We start from the raw sequence: 19,549 nt of genomic DNA, 5'->3' as shown, positions 1-19,549 counted from the left end.
CTGCTCGACATCTCGTATGCCGTCTTCTGCTGAAAAAAAACAGCCACAATCCTCTCCAAGAAAAATCCTTCTTTCTTTTGGGCTCCATGTGAGAATGCTGAGGGCAATGAATGTCCTTAAGATTCTTCAAAGTCCAATTCAATGGAGAGGATGTTAAGGCATACCCTAAGATTCTTAGATGGATTTTTGTCTATCTGAAAGATCCTATGATCACTGTTGCAGATATTGTAGATCCATCCTGGGTTTCATCTATGGCCTAAAGAATAAAAAACAGCCCCCCCCCCCCAAAAAAAGCAATTCCCTAAGTCCTTACATTCAACAGTTTATTATTATTTAACTCCTTTCTCTTTCTGCATTTTACCATAGACAATTAGAAGAAATGAATGGGCACTTCCATGTGCTGCCTGGAAATCTTGGCTATATCATAGAATTCATTAGGAACTGTTTTCCACATTACCTCAGCTGATAATGTTGCCCAACTTCCTGTCATTACATTACAAAGGTTCCCTCTCTTCTAGTTTCTAATAAAGCTTTTCTTACTCTCATTTGAGCCTTCACTGACATCTCCTTGAGGTCCTTTAGACTCCACTTACACTTCCTAGAGTCCCATTAGGCTTCTGCCTGCCACTTGGTCCCAAAGCCATTGCCTCATATTTTAAGATTTTGTTATAGAAGCACTCTACTTCCAGTTAGCAAAATCTGTTTTGGTTATCTATTGCTGCCTAAGAAACCACCTTATTCCCTAGCTACTTAAAACAACACATTTATTTTGCTCACAGATCTGCAGTTTGGGCAAAGTTTTTCAGAGACAACAGGGGTGACTCAACTGGGCCTGGAGAACCCATTTCCCAGATGGTTCACTCATGTGACTGGCAAGTTGATCTGGCTATTGGTTCCTCTCTATCATGACCTTTCTATAGCTAGGTTGTTTTCTTTACAGCATGCCTGCTAGGTTCCAAGAGACAGGAGATGGAAGTTTCTAATTTCTTGGGTATGGGACTCAGAAACTGGCATGCATCTTGATCAGTTATCTATTACTATGTAATGAATCACTCCAAAGCTTAGCAGTATGAAACAATACATGTTTATTATTTCACACAGTTTCTGAGAATTGGGAATCCAGGAGTGGCATAACTGGCTTGTACTGGCTCAGGATCTCCCATGAAGTTATGATGATACAGGCTAGGGTCTATTATCAGAAAAACCACAGGTGTTGGTAAGCGTGTGGAGAAATTGGAACCCTCATGCATTGCTGTTGGCTAATTTAAAATGGTGCAGTTGGCTGTAGAAAACAATTTGGTAGTTCCTCAAAGGTGAATTAACTTATGACTCAGCAATTCCATTCCTGGAAGACTGGAAAGCAGGGATGCAAACAGACACTTGTACATCAATGTTCATTATAGCACTACAGTATTCACAATAGCCAAATGGTGGAGATAACCTAAGTGTCCATCACCAGATAAATGAATTAAAAACTGGTATATCCATGTGATGGAATATTATTCAGCCATAAAGAGAAATTAAATTCTCATATATGTTAGGACATTGGTGAACTTTGCAAACATTTTGCTGAGTGAAATATATCTGACAAAAAAGAACAAATATTATATGATACCACTTATATGAAATATCTAGAATAGAAAAATGCATAGAGACAAAGATTATTACTGGTTCCCAGGGGCTGGAGGAAGGAGAAAATGGCACATTGTGGCTTAAGGGGTAGTTTCTTCTTGGAGTGAGGAAAATCTTGGAAACAAATAGTGATGGTAGCAAAACATGATGAATATAATTAATATATACTTAAAAATGGTTAAAAGGCGATTTTTTGTTTTATGTATTTTGCCATAATAATAATAATAATAATAAAACTCCCTGCTCATTAACGTGGCTGTTGGCAGAAGGCCTCAGTTTCTTGTCACATGGGCCTTGCCAATGTGACAGCTGATTTCCCTAAGAGCAAGTGATCTGAGAGAGAGTGAACAAACAGAAGCTACAGTTCCTTTCTGGGACTTAGCCTCCAGAGTTGTACCCTGTCACTGCCCTGTATTCACTGAAGCAAAGTAGTAAATTCAACCCATGGTTGGGGAGGGGGCTGTCAAGATAGTTCTACCCCAATGGTGGAGTATTAAAGAATTAGGTTGTTTTTGTGTGCCGTCGAGTCAATTCTGACTCATAGTGACCCTGTGTAACAAAGTAGAACTGCTCCATAGGGTTTTCTTGGCAAATAACAACAACAACAACAATGTTTATGGAAGCAGATTGCCAAGTCCTTCACCTGTGGAGCTGCTAGTGGGTTTGAACTGCCAGCCTTTGGGTTAGCAGCCAGCTACTTAACCATTGCACCATCAGTGATCCTTGAGTTAGGTGTATATACTTTTAAACCCATCACAACATCATTTCTGCTGTTTTTAGTCAAGTGGTCATGGAATCTTGATTCAAGAGGAAGTGACATAGACACCAACTCTCAATGGGAAGAGAATCCAAGAATTTTGGGGCCATGTTTTAAAAAGCACCACAGTGACTGAAGAGCCAGGAGCATTTTGAGAAGGAAAGTTTTTCAGGGATAGATAATGACCTAGTTAATTTATTTTCTCAGAAAAATATTGAGCACTTAGTAAGTGCCAGTCCTGGTTCTAGGTACTGAGGATGCAGTAGTGAGCAGTACACAGTCCCTTGTTTTATAATAGTTATGTTCTCAGATAAACATGGCACAATGGAACTAGATGTACCTGGACTGGATGTGAAAGAAAAGTACAACTTGTGTTTTGGGGAAGAAGAGCAATTTAGATGGATTAGATTGTAGGATCAATGTTTTGGAAGAGATAAGCTTGCCAAAATAGGTTAGAACTGCTATATGAAAGGATGGTGAATTGAAGGCTAAGGATAAAGGCATCAAGGACCCATTATGAATTTCTTAGCAGGTCAGTGACATGAGCAAAGCCAGGCTTTAAGTAGCTTAATCTGGCAGGGGAATATGGGATGGAATAGAGGATGGATTGTCTGAAAACTGAGAGTCACAGGTCTAAATTGGACATTAGGATACTGGCAATGAAAAAAGGCAGAAAAGAAAGTACATAAACTCCATTACAGATAGGTCTTTATTAGCATGTGGAAAAGCTATGGCAAGATTAATAATCTAATTGAGTATGGTGACAAAAATAGCCTAGAAAGGCCATCAATTCCTGTCAAACTAGGTAAGAAAGTAAAGAATGGTAATGTGTCAAAAGCAACAGTACCCGAGGTTTATTTTGCCACATAAAATGGATTCTCTAAATAACCATCAAGTCATTTCTTAGCCAGTGTTCCTGCGACTTCCAGCTATTCCTAAAATGCTAGATTTCTTCCTCATCTTCCTTAGACTATTCACATCTTGACTCAGCTGTTATTCTTCCTTAAGCTTCTCCATTTTTGTCATAAAACTGATATCATTTGGCAGAGAATGGTTGGCTTTAAAAGTGCTCACACATTTTGCACTGTCATCCAAAGGTAGGCTCTGTGGTCACTGTCTCTCCCCCTTGTTGTTGTTAGTTGCCATTGAGTTGATTCTGACTTAGGATGTGTATCCTAACAGCAATGAGTAGAATTGCTTCACAGGGTTTTCAAAACTGTTACCTTTCGGAAGCAGATCAAGTCTGTCTCTGAGGGCCTCTGGGTAGATTCAAAACACCATCCCTTTGTCTAGTAGTGAAGCACTTAACCATTTGTGCCACCCAGGTATTCCCCTTCCTTTTATCTTTGTGTGTACTGGATTAGAATGAGAATCTGAGTGGGGCAGACAAGAGAGCCTGGTTTTTGAGAACAGAGGCAGTATAGTTTAGAAGAGGTAAGCTTGGGCTTTGGAATCTGAGTAGTTTTGGTTAAAGTCCAGACTTTATTACCATCTAACTGGTGACCTTGCTATTGTTAGCTGCCATCGAATTGATCCCCAACTAATGACAAATCCATGCACAATGGAATGAAATGCTGTTGATCAATTTCAGAGTAGACTGTTATGATCCACAAGGTTTTCATTGGCTGAATTTTTGAAATTAGATCTCCAGGCCTTTCTTCTAAGGTGCCTTTGGATAGACTTGAATTTCCAGCCTTTCAGTTAGCAGGTGAGCATGTTAATTGTTTGCATTGTTGCTATTGTTTGCTGCTATTGAGTCAGCCCTAACTCATGGAGACCTTATGCACAATGGGATCAGACTGTTGTGATCCTTAGGGTTTTCACTGGCTGATTTTTGGAAGTCGATCACCATGCTTTCTTTGTTGTCTGTCTTAGTCTGGAAGATTTGTTGAACCTGTTTAGCATCATAGCAGCACACAGGCCTCCATTGACAGAAAGATTATTGATGTGGAAGAGGTACATTGGCTGGGAATGAAAATGGCTCTGGCTCTCTTGTATGGAAGGAGAGAATTCTGCCACTGAACTTCCAGTGTCTCATGGGTGACGCTGGACAAGTTATTTAACTTTTTAAGTCTTGTTTCCTCATCCATAAAGTGGGGATAATAGTAATTACCTATCATATTAAGTTGTAAGAATTAAATGAAGTAACAAATTAGAATAATGCAGCACATAATAAACACTAAAATGTCTATTATTATTATTATGCTAATGCACAGACAGGCACAAAAGTGTGTGATTTCTCCTAATTAGCAATATGTAGTCATGTGTCTGATTGGGAGGGGATTTAACTGAGAGATGACTCCTTGACTAGCTGTCACTCACTGCTGCTGGTCCCTGGCTAGTGTGTTCAGGTAGCAAAAGGGTTGTGGTGGGGTATATAAGTAGAGATTATTACAAGGTAGGGCTTTGGCCCAATGCTATGCAGTTTCTTGCCCTACTGGACTTTTGTTGATAGTGAGGACATACTTCCCTATCTAGTTTTCAGCTCTGAATCCAAATACCTGGGAGCCCTGATGCCTCCTTTTCCTGGGCACATGTATACCTTAGCCCTGGAAGTCTGGGGTGTGGCAGGAAGATAGATCAGCCAAGAAGAATGTCAGGCCCAAGCTGCCCACTCCAGGTCTCCTTTCCCCTTGGCCTTTCCTTGCAAGTGGCAGCCCCAGGTCCATCTTGTGGAACCAGCTGCCTAGAAAAGAAGTAAGAGCAAAGATCTCAGAGAAGTGCTCTGAAAAGGGGAACCAAGATCAGAATATATCTTATTAATCTTTTGTTGCCATCACTGAAACCCCACGCCTTTGCCCCAGAGTAATTGCTTTGGCTCATTACCAACCCATTGGCCCTCTCTGGTGGCAGAAGGAGGGGACCATTTGATGCCCTCTAGAGCTGAGAGTTACACTACCTGCAGTGTGTGGAGCATTAGTGACCTGACTCTGAGGATAAGGTGTTGTCATCAGTAGTATGGTGGCCTTTCCTTCTCCTGATTTGTGGTGGCAACATTGACCTTCAGAGATTAGTACTCAAGTCTTGAGCTCAGATTGTTCTATCCTCTACATGCCTTCCTCCCCATAGCTGTGGCCCTTCAGTTCTACTCCAATTCCCAGGACTTTTCCTGCCCAGAAACAGCATGTATTTAAGTGGCAGTGGTATAATTCTCACTTCCACGCAGGATACCTTTGTTTGATTCCTGGCCCATGCACCTCAAGTGCAACCACCATCCGTCAGTGGAGAATTACGTGTTGCTGAGGTTTCATGGAGCTTCCAGACTAAGACAAACTAGGAAGAAAGGTGTAGCAATCTACTTCTGAAAATCAACCTATGGACAACAGTGGTCTGATCTGCAGCCTATCATGGTGATGGTGCAGGACTAAGCAGCGTATTCTTATGTTGTGCATGGGCTGACTTAACAGTAGCCAAGAACAACCTATGTCTATGCCTTAACCATAAGTGTTCTTGTGTGTAATTGGCCCCAGTTTTAGACTCTGTTTCTGCACTATTGCTGAGATAAAGTCATTGGCAGTACCCTAGGCCCTACCTGGACCTATGTCTGTGACCTATGCATACTGACTAGCATTCCAGTATACATCTGGAATGTGGCTTGCCATGCTCTAGCTTCCCCCTCCCCCCTTAGGACTAAGGCTACTTTCTAAGCCCAGCTACAGGGTTGAGACTGGGCTATCTGATGGCAGGCTTCTCTGATTCTGATGATAGACATGGTTTCTGACTCTAGCCTTCCCCTCCTTGGATCATCCTTACTATTATTCTGGTCCATCTCTGATGTCAGCCTGCTATTTTTCCCCCTCTTGAGCCTGGCACTCCAGTAAAGATATTTCTTATAAAATGGACCCTCACTTCTTGATTGCCAATTGCTATACTCTATGATATCCGTAACTCCTTGATACTGAGCTTCATTTCTGGGGCTGAGTCTCTTTCAGCTTGAAGCTTTGTCAGTTTTCTTCCACCTGTCCCAACCCCATGGTGAGTCCTCCTTATCTGTCCCATCCTCTGTGGTGGTAGCAAAGCTGGAGTCCTGGCAAACAGACTCTGTGCTTGATGCCCAGGGGTTGTCTCAGCAGTTGCAGGCTCCCTGTGTGCTGGCAGGCTCCACAGACTCTTTTTTTTTTTTTTTTAAATCAACTAGACCTGAACCTCTTCAAGCTAAATGAACACGCCCCTGATATTTTGAGACAAGATCACGGCTAGAATTACGTGTTGCTGAGGTTTCAGTGGCGCTTCCAGACTAAGATAGACTAGGAAGAAAGGTCTAGAAATCTACTAAAAAAGTCTATAAAAGCTGTGAAGAAACTTTTACAGGAGAATCATAGGCAGGGTGCCTGAGCTGTCCAGATGTCAGAGGTGCCTTGTGCTTACTAAGGCATTGCTAGAATCCTCTAAAATGGTGGTGTGTAGATGCTGCCTGCCTTTTTAGTTCTTTCTTCCTTCCATCTCCATTAAGAGGCCTTCCAATATATAGCCCTGGTATCAATCCCTATACTTTTTAGAGGTGCTCCATATTCTGGTTATTCTGTAGCCTCCAAACTAGTGTTCTCAACCATGGCTGCATATTAGAATCATCTGAAGAACTTGAAAAATATAGGACCCAGGCCCAGTACCAGATCCTTAAATCAGAATCTCTGGGGGTGGGCCTAGACATGGGGCCATTCCTAGATAATTTTAATGTTCCAAGAGGACTAAAACTTCTGCACTAAGCCAGAGGAGACCTGGATACCATGTACATGTCTTTCCTTACCTTCTTGGGCATGGGATGAATGTAAATGCACTCTTGATTCAAACCTTTCACACCTCTGTAGCAGCCAAGCCTACTCTTAAACCATTGATCATTTGAGTCCTTGCAGATGCCATTGGCCTGAGAGCACATCTTTCAGTACCACTTTGCTCTTCTTGTCTTGCCTTCTCCATGCCCTGAGGGTATGCCTGAGGCTGAGAGGCAACCTGGACTAATTCCTGTGGCTGTCCATATTGTTATCCATATTGCCTTAGAATTCATAGGAACCCATGGGCAGCCTGACAACCAGGCTGCTGTGGTAATGAAGTAGCCTGGTGAATGATATGCCTGTGCATGGTGGAAACTTCTGCCCTGGCCATTAGACTGGCTACTTTGGGGTCTCCCTCAGTTTGTGACATACTTTTTTCTCTATTTGCTCCTGTTCTGTTTCCAAGGAACATTGACACAGAAATAATACATTAAATAATTAAACAGTGACACGATGCAATGATTCTTAAAAGTTTAGTTTAGTGTCTTCAATTGCTAAATGAGGAACTTGTTCTTAATCATTTTCTCCTGAGGTTTGATATGTGGAGCAGTCCTGAGCCATCCTCATGATCAGTTGTGGATTGGACCATTGTGATCCACAGGGTTTTCACTGATTGATTTTCAGAAGTAGATCGACCAGACCTTTTGGAATAGTCTGTCTTAGTCTGAAAGCTCTGCTGAAACCTGTTTAGCATCAGAGCAACACACAAGCCTCCACTGACAGAAGATGCAAGGTTTTGTGTGTGTACTTTAGCTTGGAGGTCCTCAAAAAATTGCTGTCTCTGGGCCCTAAGAGAGAGTAACAAACCTTTGATCTTTAGGTGGCTTTGACTTGCTTTATCTTTTTCTCTTTGTGTCATGTAGGAAAATAGATGTAGGACTTGATTATTTTCAGGCTTTTAGAATTAAGGCTATGACATTTGGCTATATTTATTTATTTGTTTTCCCCAGCAAAGAAATACAGCTCAAATTTGGGTAGGTAAAAGCACATAATTTAGTATGATCATTACAAACTACAGTGCCTGTGGTGCAGGAAACTATGGTCATTGATTGTATAAAGCGCCCCTTTCCAGGTGAGGGCATAGGGAGGTATGGAGACTGGATTACCTAACTTGATGGGGATCCTGCCCATGTTTGACCTAGTCACTTACTGAGCTATTATGGTAGAATAAGTACCTAACATGAGATTTGAAGAACCAAGTTCAAATTCATCAAACTCACAAGGGATCTTAGAACCCAAACTTTGTGAGTTGAGGAAGGTTACTCTCTGGGCCTCAATTTCTTCAACTGGAAATAAAGGAAAATCTTAAGACTCCTTTCCTGGATTTCTGGGGGAGATGAAATGAAACAGTTTATATAATTATATAATGAAAGCACTGTGATCTCTAAAATGAGACTCTTGAATAATGACCTCAGCAAAGGAATAACTTATCAAAATATCTCCAAGAGATTCTGAAGTAAAGAGTAGATATTTGAATTCAGATATACGAAGCCTAAGTAAAATGAGAAACCACAGAGTGGGGAAAGTCAGCTTCTACTTTGGCATATATCTAAAGGTTTGTAATTGTGTTGTTTGCAGAATGAAATATTTTGACATGCTTTAAAAAACATGAGAATCTTACCTTACTTTCTGTTTGCTGGAGAACAGGCAGGCATATTTGTAACAAGGGCAGCATGCTCATCTCTATACCAGTCCTTCTGTGGCATTTGGAAAAAGGCTATTAGAGTGACAGAGATTGGGGTCACTGTGTCACTGATGGCTCTTTTTTCAGGGATCAGGGTTTGCTTCCCTGATTTCCATTGCAGTGCTCTTGGCCAATTTCTGCAATCAGTGCGGGCTGCACCCAGCAAGACTCACATCATGGGCTTGGATCTGAGGCCAACATACTCATAAAATATTAACTGAGGGCATTGTAGCATTTTATCATGGCTTGTGCTTGATATTAACTCTCACTTTGGGAATTCACATTCATTCTGCATATATAAAACTTTCACATTCGTCATTATGCATTTTCCCAAGCTGTATTCCTGAGGATCAAGGAGGAGACCAGGTTCTAATTATTTAATTAGTGATCTCTCTCATGTTATTAAGGCCCCTGGTCTCTAGAACTTATGATAAGTTGCAGGAGGCCTTTGATGACTCATTTCCAGAAAACTCTCTGTAAAGGCTTGGACTCTGTGTGTGTGTGTGTGTGTGTATAAACCTGGGCAGTCCCCAGGTTACAAATGAGATTCATTCCTAAGTGTGTCTTTCTTATTTTAAAGATTCATTGTATTTTTCTTTAACTTTTCATTGTGACTTGAATGAAAGTTTACAGAACAAATTGTTTTTCCATTCAACAATTCATAACATATTTTGATTTATGGCATTGATTACAATCCCCACAATGTAACATCATTCTTCCTACTTCTTCCCTGTTTCCCATTTCCAGTGTGTCTTTAAGTTGAATTTGTAGGTGTCTTAAGCTGAGATCTCTAGAGAAGCAAAACTAATGAACATATATGGTGAAAGAGAGAGAGAGAGAGAGAGATTTATCTCAAGGAAGTGGCTCACATAGTTGTAGAGACTGGCAAGACCCAAGGCTGTGGGTCACATGTCAAGCTGGAGGCTTCTCTTGAAAGCAGGGGCTGATGAGCCCAAGATTTGCAAACAATATAGCAAGCTGTTGGCTTCAGAGGCTGCTGAATTCAAGGTCAGCAGGTAAGATGACAGGCTGTTGGCTCACAGGCTGTGAAGGCAGCATTCTCAAGATTGGCAGGAAATACAGCAAGCCACTGGTTCAAGTCCAAGATCCATAGGTCAGATGATGATGAGCCAGATACAGGATCTAGATCTACAAAAACCAGAGAGTTGTGTCAGGATGTCCATATATATTAGAAACAGGTCACACCCCTGAGGAAACTCCCTTTAAACTGATTGGCTGCTCATAGCAGATCTCATCATGTAGGTGATTACATTGTATCAGATATCATCATGAGGGTTGAGTACATCATAACTGCTAAACCACTGAGAATCATAACCCAGCCAAGTTGACACATAACTTTAGCTATCACAGTAGGTAAGTCAGAGCAGGTGCATATGGTTCTTATTTAGCATTACTTTAGTGCAAGAAAAGGCTCAAAGCCTTTTCAGTGATTTAAAAGCTGCACGTGCTGCAAGTCACTGCAGTGAGGAATTTGTTGCAAGTAGGGGTTGTTCCAATCATTTCAAAGTGAGGAAAATTTATATAAGGGTGAGTAGAAGTTGTCCATAAGTTGGATGTTCATAAATTGTGAACTGCTTTCAGTTTCTTCCTATTTCTTTTTTAGAGGTTTTTTCTCTGAACTCTTCATCAGAGGACACTGCACACTGGTGTATTTGGCTTGGTGTCTCTGGGAGCACAGTGGTGAACATACTACTTTTTGTTAACTTTCTTTCTGAAAATGTGACCCCAGTAGAAAGATTTCCTTGTGCCCAGTCTTGGCTGTGCAACTCTTGGTTCATAGAGCTCCCTAAGCCTAGCCTGAGGAGGGTCATTTTGAAGGTACCAGGATATGCTTGTGGCTGCCCTGCCAAGAAGCAGTCACACTTATTAGGGCCAGCTGTTGCAAACTCCCCAAAAGCACAAGGTTTCTTTGACGGTCTTTGTGCCAGTCTATCATTTTTCTGATCTTACAAGTCCATGTTAGCAGAACGTTTTCAGTGGACAACCAGGACTCAAATGGAGATTTAATGCTTTGTAGCTTGAAATAGCAAGGAGGTGGTCAGTCAGGTCAGCAAATGGAAGTGGGTTATAACAACTACTTTCTGTTGTAAGACACATCCCTGTTTCAGAGATGTTAAAATGTGTAGAAAAAAAAATGTCCATTTTAGGATGGATAATATAAGGTAAAATCTGTCTCCTGGAATTGTGGTAAGATTTACAGTGAGAAAGTTTGTATTTGTTATTATGATTGTAGTTATATAAATATATAAGAAACCTAATAGAACCCTCTATTAAGAAAATCTGTTATGACTTACGGAGCACTCATTAATATATTTACTGATTTATGGTTTAGTTTTCATATTTAAACTTTCCCTAATATTTTTCCTTTTTTGTGAGGTAAAATTTACATTCAAGGAAATGCACAGATCTTAAGTACACAGCTATATAAGTTTTGACACCTGTATTACCAACAGCTCTACTAAGATATAGAATATTTTCATTAAGAAAGAGGTCTTATGTCTTTTCCCAGTCATCATTTCCCTTCCCCAAGGCAACCTCTGTTCAAGTATCTTTTACCATGCCTGCTCTGGAACTTAGTATAAGTGGAATAATGTAGTATGTATTCATTTATGCATTCTTTTTCATTCAATATATTTTGAGTTACATCTCTGTTTCTGTGTGTATGAGAGTTTGTTCATTTGTATTACCAAGGAGATATCCCACTGTCTATGCATTCTTCTGTTGATGGACATTTGCATTGTTTCCAGTTTGGGACTATCATGTCTAAAGCCACTATGAACATTCATGTACAAACTATTATGATTTAATTTGAATGAAAACAAAAATGTTTTCATTTTTCTAGGCCAATATCTAGAAGTAGAATTGTTAGATCAGAGGTAGGTATTTGTTTAACTTTAGGAGAAACTGGCAGAACTTGTTATAAAGTGCTTTGGCAGAGTGGTTTGTATGTTTTGCACTCCCACCATATATGAGAGTTCTGGATGCCAGCATTGACATATTTGTTGTTTTTGTTGTTATGTGCTGTTGAGTCACCCCTGACTCATAGTGACCCCTCCTTGGCTTTTCCAAGGCAGTATCACTATGGAAGTAGATTGCCCAACCTTCCTTCCGAGGAGTGGCTGGTGGGTTTGAACCGCCAGCCTTCTGGTTAGCAGTCAAGTGCCTTAGGCATTACGCTACCAGAGCTCCATATTTAGTGTAGGTAATTGGAGCCATTTGAATAATTTTGTAGTAGAATCTCATTATGGTTTTGAATTGCATTTTCCTGGTGACTAATGGTGTTGAACACCTTTTCATGTGCTTATTGTCCATCTGTATCTTACTTTGTAAAGTGTCTGTAAAATCATTCACATTTTTCAATGGGGTCACTCATATGTCTTTTAATTATCCAATTGTAGGATTCAAGTCCTTTGTCAGATATATGTATTAAAAATATTTTCTCCTAGTCTGTGACTTGCTTCTTCATTTTAGTGGCATCTTTGGTGATCAGAAGTTTTTAATTTTGATGAGGTCTCACTTATCCATTTTAAATAGTTACTGTTTTCTTTGTTTTAACAAAAAAGTTTTCCCTTATTCCAAAGTCAGAAAGGTATTTTTTCTATGTTTTTTTTTCCCCGCCTTAAAGCTTTATAATTTTATCTTCTACATTAGGTCTATTATCCATTTTAAAATAGATTTTGTGTATGGCTTGAGATATGAATCAAGGTTCATTTTTTCCCCTATACATAGCCAGTTGTTCACACAATTTGTTGAAAATGCTTCTTTCTCTTTTTGACTTGCTTTGGCACTTTAATTGAAAATCAATTGACTCTATGAATGTGGATCAAATGATTCTATGAATAGTGTACTTCTGCATATCTTATTTCATCGAACTATTTGTCTATCTAAATGTCAGTACCATACTGTGTTGATTTAGTATAGCTTTAGGTTTAGTCTTGAAATCAAATAGTATAAGTCCCAACTTTGTTCTTTCTAAAGATCGGTTTGGTTTACCTAGGCCTTTTTCTTTTTCAATAAATTTTTTAATAAGCTTTTCTACAAAATAGCTTTGTGATATTTTAATTGGAATTATATTGAATCAGTAGATCAATCTGGGAAAAATTGAAATCTTAGTAATACTGAATTTCCAATGTATTCATATATGTATATAGTATATCTTTCTATTTATTTGTCATCTTTAATTTCTTTCAGTATTTTTTTTAAAATAGTTTTCAATGTAGAGGACTTACACAAATTTCTTTAAATTTATCTGTAACTATTTTTAGCTTTTTAATATCTTGTAAATGGTATATTTTAAAAATTAATATTCAAATTTTTGATAACTTGTTGATATTTAGAAATACAACAAATTTTTGTATATTGACTTTATATTTTACAAGCTTACTAAATTCAGTGTGCCATGTATTTTGCTCAGTCCTTCATAGAATTTCATGTTTATTCTTTTAGCTATCTATCATGCAGGTGTTAATACAATCATATTTTCTACCAAGTATATATATATATATATATATATACATACATACATATATATGTATATATATGTGTGTGTGTGTGTGTATATATATATATATATATATACATATATATATATGCTACTGTTCTTGCTCAGGCTCATACAGTTTGAGTAACAGGGGAACTAAGATTTGAAATTAGATCTACTCTTACTCACAACCCAGTCTCTTTCCACTCCACTATAGTATATAAGGAGCCCTGGTGGCACAGTGATTAAAGCACTCAGCTGCTATCTGAAAGGTCAGTGTCTCTAACCCACCAGCCACTCCTCAGAAGAAAGATGTGTTAATCTGCTTCTGTAAATATTTACATCCTTGGAAACCCTGTGGGTCAGTTCTCTGTCCTACAGGGTCACTGTGTGTTGGAATCTACTCAACAGCAGTGGGATAATAGTGTATCACTTTTGATACCTGGATACAGGAATAGAGTGATATCTTGGGGCTTCCCTGGATTCCACAGGGAAATTTTTTTGCCCTCATGGTTCACAGGCACATGGTTGGCCAATGGAACCCCTAAAACAGAGATAACATGAAGAAAGTAATGAAGACAGTCATGGTTTTTCTATCTTATGGATTTTGAAGAGTGTTTTCCCACATTCTCCCACAGAGTATTGTTAAAGAAGTCATATGTAATTGAAAAATTTAGTCCCTTTTTACCCAATCTGTTAGTGCACATTAGCAGCTGCTAAATTTCCTATTTTTGTGGATGCTGTTAAACTTGTTTTCTACCCTTTTCTCTCACAATGTTCTGTAGGAAGTCATTTCTGTATAGCTAAAGACCTCACAGAGGAGACTGGATCATTAGCCTCAGAGAAAGAGGAGCTGGAGGGACTCCTCAACAAGCTATTGGTTCTGAGTTCCAGGAACATCAGAAAGTTGGAAAGCATTAAAGATGACTACCATAAACTGAGAAGAGAACTGGAGCATGGGGAAACTGCCTATGGTAAGTAGTTCATAACTGTTGATCTATGGATATTTGCTATAATTTGTGGCCAGTCAGTACACTCTGCTTCGTGTGAATTCACTGTAAAAGGTGTCATGGAGCACATGACCCTTCCTGAAGGATTTTTTTTGGCAGGAGCCTTGGCAAATGGTATGGAATTTCTTATAAGCTTTTGTTTGCTACTCACATAGGACTCTTTTTGTTGTTGTTCTTTTCCGCCTTCTCTCCTTTGCTAATGGCCTTGTGATTATTTAAGGAAATCTCTCCCTTGTTTTTAGGTCTTGATCAAATTTCTTTTTTTTTTTTTTTTTTTGATAGTCATATATCTTTTCTGGGTGCTCTGGTGGCATAGTACCTAAGGCATTTGACTGTTAACCAGGAGGCTGGTGGTTCAAACCTGCCAGCCACTCCTCTGAAGGAAGGTTGGGCAATCTACTTCTGTAGAGGTACTGCCTTGGAAACCCAAGGAGGGGTTGCTATGAGTCAGATCCGACTCGAAGGCAGTGAGTTTGGTTTTCAATTTTTTGGTATATCTGTTCTCCCTTTGCTCTATCTTCCGGTCAGCACAGTCACAAACCAATGCAGGCTAACTCTGAGAGAACTGGGAAGAGATCACCAGATGGCTTTTCTGGTTGTGACATTTTCTGAGAGCATCTTTCCTCAGGAAATGCCATAGAAGTTGCCAATGTGGCCTTAATCAGAGTATCTGCCTGTTGGAGGAGTTCAAGTACTCCTACATACTTCTCCTGCTACTCTTGTTAGAGTAACTGAGGTCATCTTGAGATCTGCACCCTGAGGAATAGTCCTACAAGAGGCTTGTTGTCAGTCCAAGTTGACTCAGGAGAAACTTACTTCATTCAAAAAATAAAAAAAAAATTCTGATGATTCAGAAATAAATTCAGTTTTAAAATAAATTAGGTATTAGAACCTGTTTATTTACCAGTAAAATGAAAAGAACTATGCTGATTCTGTACTCACTGCTATTGAGTTAATTCCAACTCATCAGAACTCTATAGAATGGAGTAGAACTGCCCATAGAATTTCCAAGGCTATAAATCTTTACAGAAGCAGCCTGCCTCATCTTTCTCCTACAGATTGGCTGGTGGGTTCAAACAACCAACCCTTTGGTTAACAGCCAAATGTTTTAATCACCACACCACCAGAACTACTTATTGATCCCATAGCTGATTAAATAGTAAGGATCAAATAAGGTAACGTATAAAGATCCTAGGATGTGTGTGTGTATGTGCATGTTTGTCCTTCCATTTCTCCCAGGAACTAAAGCTGCTGGAAGGCAGAGGTCATAAATGACATATCATGGATCCTAAATAAGTGCATTTTATTAGGAAAATGAATGGAATATATGTGAATAAATAACTATATTTTAAGATGTATGCTTATTTACACCTTGAGGGAGGGAGTTGCTGGGCCTATGGGCCTGAGACCACATCTCAGGGGGACTTCAAGCTCAATTAGCACAACATAGTACACAAAAACATTGTTCTACATCCTACTTTGGTGAGTAGCAACTTTGGTTTTACATCCTACTTTTGGTGAGTAGTCTTAAAAGCTTATGAGTGGTCATCTAAGATGAAGCTATTGGTCTCTCCTCAACTGGAGCAAAGAAAAATCAAAGACAGATGGGAATAATTAATCCAAGGAACTAACTGACCATGGGAACCTCAGCCTACATGACTCTGAGACCAGAAGAACTAGATGGTGCCTGCTTACCAAAGCCAACCACTTAGAAAGGGATCAAAATTGGAGATCCTTGATAGAGTGGGAGGAAAAATGTGGAATGAAATTCAGAAACATAAAAATGACCAGAACTATTGATCAGATATAGACTGGTAAAACCTCCAAGACTATGACCTTGGGTTACCCTTTTTACCCTTTGAGCCTGGAATTGGACTTACTCCAGGATTAGCTCTCAGTCAAACAAAAGACCTTTGAGCGAACACCTACTTCAGGGAGGTACATTCCCTATAACAGCCAACCATGAGAGATCTGAAGGGCAGCATTTGCACAGAGGGAAAACTAGACAGATGGGAATGCACAGGTAAGAAGGACAAAGGGAAAGAGTACTCACAGGGAGGAATGGGGAGGAAAGCTGTTCCATTTTGTGCATTGTAGTTGGTGCCATGAAACAAAATGTGTATGAACTGTTGAGTGTAAAACGAATCTACTTTATAAATTTTCACTGAACACAATTAAAAAAACAAAAACAAAAAAAACAAGCCTGGATCCCTAGAACATTAATATAAGCAAAAAAATTTCCTCAAGTGAAAAATAAAATTAAATTAAAAATTAAAAAAACAAACAAACAAAAAAACTTATTTAAAAAGAATAAGAAAATATTGGGGATTTGAAATAAGGCTATTTAAAAATATTCCACAAAATTGAAGTAAATGAAGGTTAACATTCAACAACAAATGTGGAAATATAAAATCAGCTAGCAGAAATTAGATGTGTTGTTTTGAGATGAATATCTCTTGTTTTAAAGGCTTATAGAATTGTGTGGAGAGAGGTTTCCTTACAGAGCTATTTAGATCAAAGATAATATGTCCTGTTGTTATTGTGTCATCTTAGCCACTAACATACCTACCTTTGCTCAACAATTTAGAACTGGATATCTTTTTTTTTTCCACTTTTACAGGTCAAGGCTTTTTTTTTTTTTTTTCCCCCAAATAGATAATATGGACTGTGAATTTGAGCCTTAATATCTACTATAACCAATTCCATTGCCATTGAGTCATTTCCAACTCATAGCAACCATATACAACAGAGTACAGCCATCCCATAGAGTTTCCAACACTGTAAATCTTTTTTTTTTAATTTTAAGAGCTTGTTTCACATTCAATGTAACGTGTACATTTAGTTTCACTCCCCATTTACCATGTCCAACCCTATCCCAGTCTCTCCCCTCCCTACCCTGTAACCCTTCCCCTGTTCCCCCCATATTTATGCACTCCTGATTGTCCTGTATTTCCTCATTTGAGTATTGGTCCTCTGGTGTCCCATGGTCTATTGCTCTAAGGGATGTATTACCATAGACTATGAGGGTGTGTCATCCTGGGTTGAGTGGTCTGTGTATACATCTTGTTAACTATTGGGATGAGAGCCAGCCCCTGGCAGTGAGTTTTATTCCAGGTGCAGAATGTATTCCAGGGCCATAGTATTGGGGGTCTCACCAGATTTCATCTGATTGGTAATTCTGGTCATTAATGAGTTCTTGGATTTTGTTCCACGTTTTCCCTTCCACTCTATACAGGATCTCCAGATTTGATCCTTTCCTGAGTGGTTGACATTGGTAGCCAGGTATCATCAAATTCTGGTCTCTAGGACCATCATGTCCTATGGCTGATTGCTTCCAAATGCCCTTTTTTTGTTTTTGCGTTCTTCTTCACTTCTGACGCTAGGAGACCGTTAGCTGCATCTTAGATGGCCACTTGAAAGCTTTTAAGACCCCAGTCGCTATTCACCAATGTAGGATGTGGAGCAGCGCTTTTATGTATTTTGTTGTGCCAATTGAGGCTGCTGTCCCCCAGTGCTATGGTCCTGAGACGGTAGATCTAATGGATCTCTCTCACATAGTCTCAGTTGTCTGTGAGGTATTACTCTGTGTCTGTCTTCTATTGTTTCTGTAAGGACTGCAGGTATTTTGTATCACTGGGGTCTGTTCAAGATTAGCCTCAGCTGAATCTATCCTTGGTCTACAGTATACTTCTGTTCACTGACCCCATCTGCTCATCTCAGGCGTTTATGTTTTTATCTGTTGTTGTTGTTGTTGTTACGTGCCAACAAGTCGGACCCGACACTCAGCATAATGTCCTCTGAGTTCATCCAAGTTGTGAGATGATTTGTGTATCCCTCATTGTTCTTTAATGTAGCATAGTATTCCATTGTGTGCATATACCATAATTTGGTCGTCCACTCATCGGTTGATGGGCATTTAGGTTGTTTGCATCTCTTTGCTGTAGCGAATTGTGCTGCGATGAACCTAGGTGTACATATGTCTGCTCATGCGCTATCTCTCCCCTCTTTATGATAGATTCCTAGTAATGGAATTGCTGGGTCAAATGGTATTTCTATTTTCAGCTTTTTAAGGAAACACCGTACCACTTGCCACAATGGTTGTACCATTTTACAATCCCACCAGCAGTGCACAAGAGTTCCAATCTCTCCATACCTCCCCAGCACTTGTTATTTTCTTTCTTTCTTTCTTTTTTTTTTTTTTTAAGGCTATAATCTTTTTTTGTATATGTGTGATTTGGGTGAAAATTTACAGAGCAAATTCACTTTCCATACAGCAGTTCACATACACTTTGTCTCATGACACTGACCAAAATTCACCACAATGCAACAGCTCCCCTCCCACATCCTCCTGACAGTCACCTCTTCCCTGTGTCCATCTCTCCATGCACCCTGCCTCCTGAGCTGTCTCCCTGTGCATAAACAGCCCTTTTTTCTCCCATGATTGTTCTCTCCAGGAGTGTTTCTAACAGTGTTAACAACTCCTGTGCCTGTCTTTTGTTTGGCTAAGCCACAAGTGTGGGTTCAATTCCAGACCTGAAGGGCAGTTAGAGGCCATAGTTTTAGTGGTTCCACAAGGCTCTATCAGACCAGCAAACCTGGTCCCCCCTTTTTCTTCCTAAATGATTTTGAGCTTTGTTCCACATTGTTCTTCCTCTCTATCCAGCCATATACCCATGTTTGCCTTCACTGACAACACAGTACTGTATGTGCAGAAGGGTTCATCTTTGTTGTCTGTACCTCTTGTGTACGTCTTCTTCTTCCTCAAAGCCACCATGTTGATCACTCACATTTGGTACATTGCCCTTCTCTTCACCCAAATCAATATTTATCTCCACCTATCTAACAGTGTTCCTTCCCCTCCCGTCCCACCCCTGGTAACCAACAAAGAAAATTTCCTTCCATAGATAAACCTTTCCTTGACTTTTACAATAACAGACTAAAGTGATATTTGTCCTTCTGTGATTGACTTATTTCACTCAGCATAATGTCCTCCAAGTTCATCCATGTTTTGCAGATTCTAGATTATTCTTTAGGATTGCATACTATTCCATTGTGTGATTGTACCATAGTTTGGTTATCCATTCTTCAGTTGATGGACACCTAGATTGTTTCCATCTTTTGGCTATTGTAAATAGTGCTGCAATGAACATGGGTGTGCATATGCCTGTTCTTGTCATAGCTCTCACTTCATTA

General features: G+C 39.5%; 1 protein-coding gene across 1 annotated transcript in view; it reads left to right on the top strand.

The window, feature by feature from the left end:
- DISC1 (DISC1 scaffold protein) overlaps window positions 1-19,549 on the top strand; it is a 688,592-nt gene that overhangs the window by 266,040 nt on the left and 403,003 nt on the right. The window contains 1 exon segment of the mRNA XM_007938514.1: window positions 14,132-14,320. Coding sequence (XP_007936705.1) covers window positions 14,132-14,320 — 189 coding nt within the window.

This window comes from Orycteropus afer, unplaced genomic scaffold (genome assembly GCF_000298275.1).
Source record: "Orycteropus afer afer isolate SDZICR_OR568_19922 unplaced genomic scaffold, OryAfe1.0 scaffold00050, whole genome shotgun sequence".
Taxonomy (NCBI): domain Eukaryota; kingdom Metazoa; phylum Chordata; class Mammalia; order Tubulidentata; family Orycteropodidae; genus Orycteropus; species Orycteropus afer.
The sequence above is the reverse complement of the archived record's forward strand: the minus strand, read 5'-3'. Positions and strand labels throughout refer to the sequence as shown.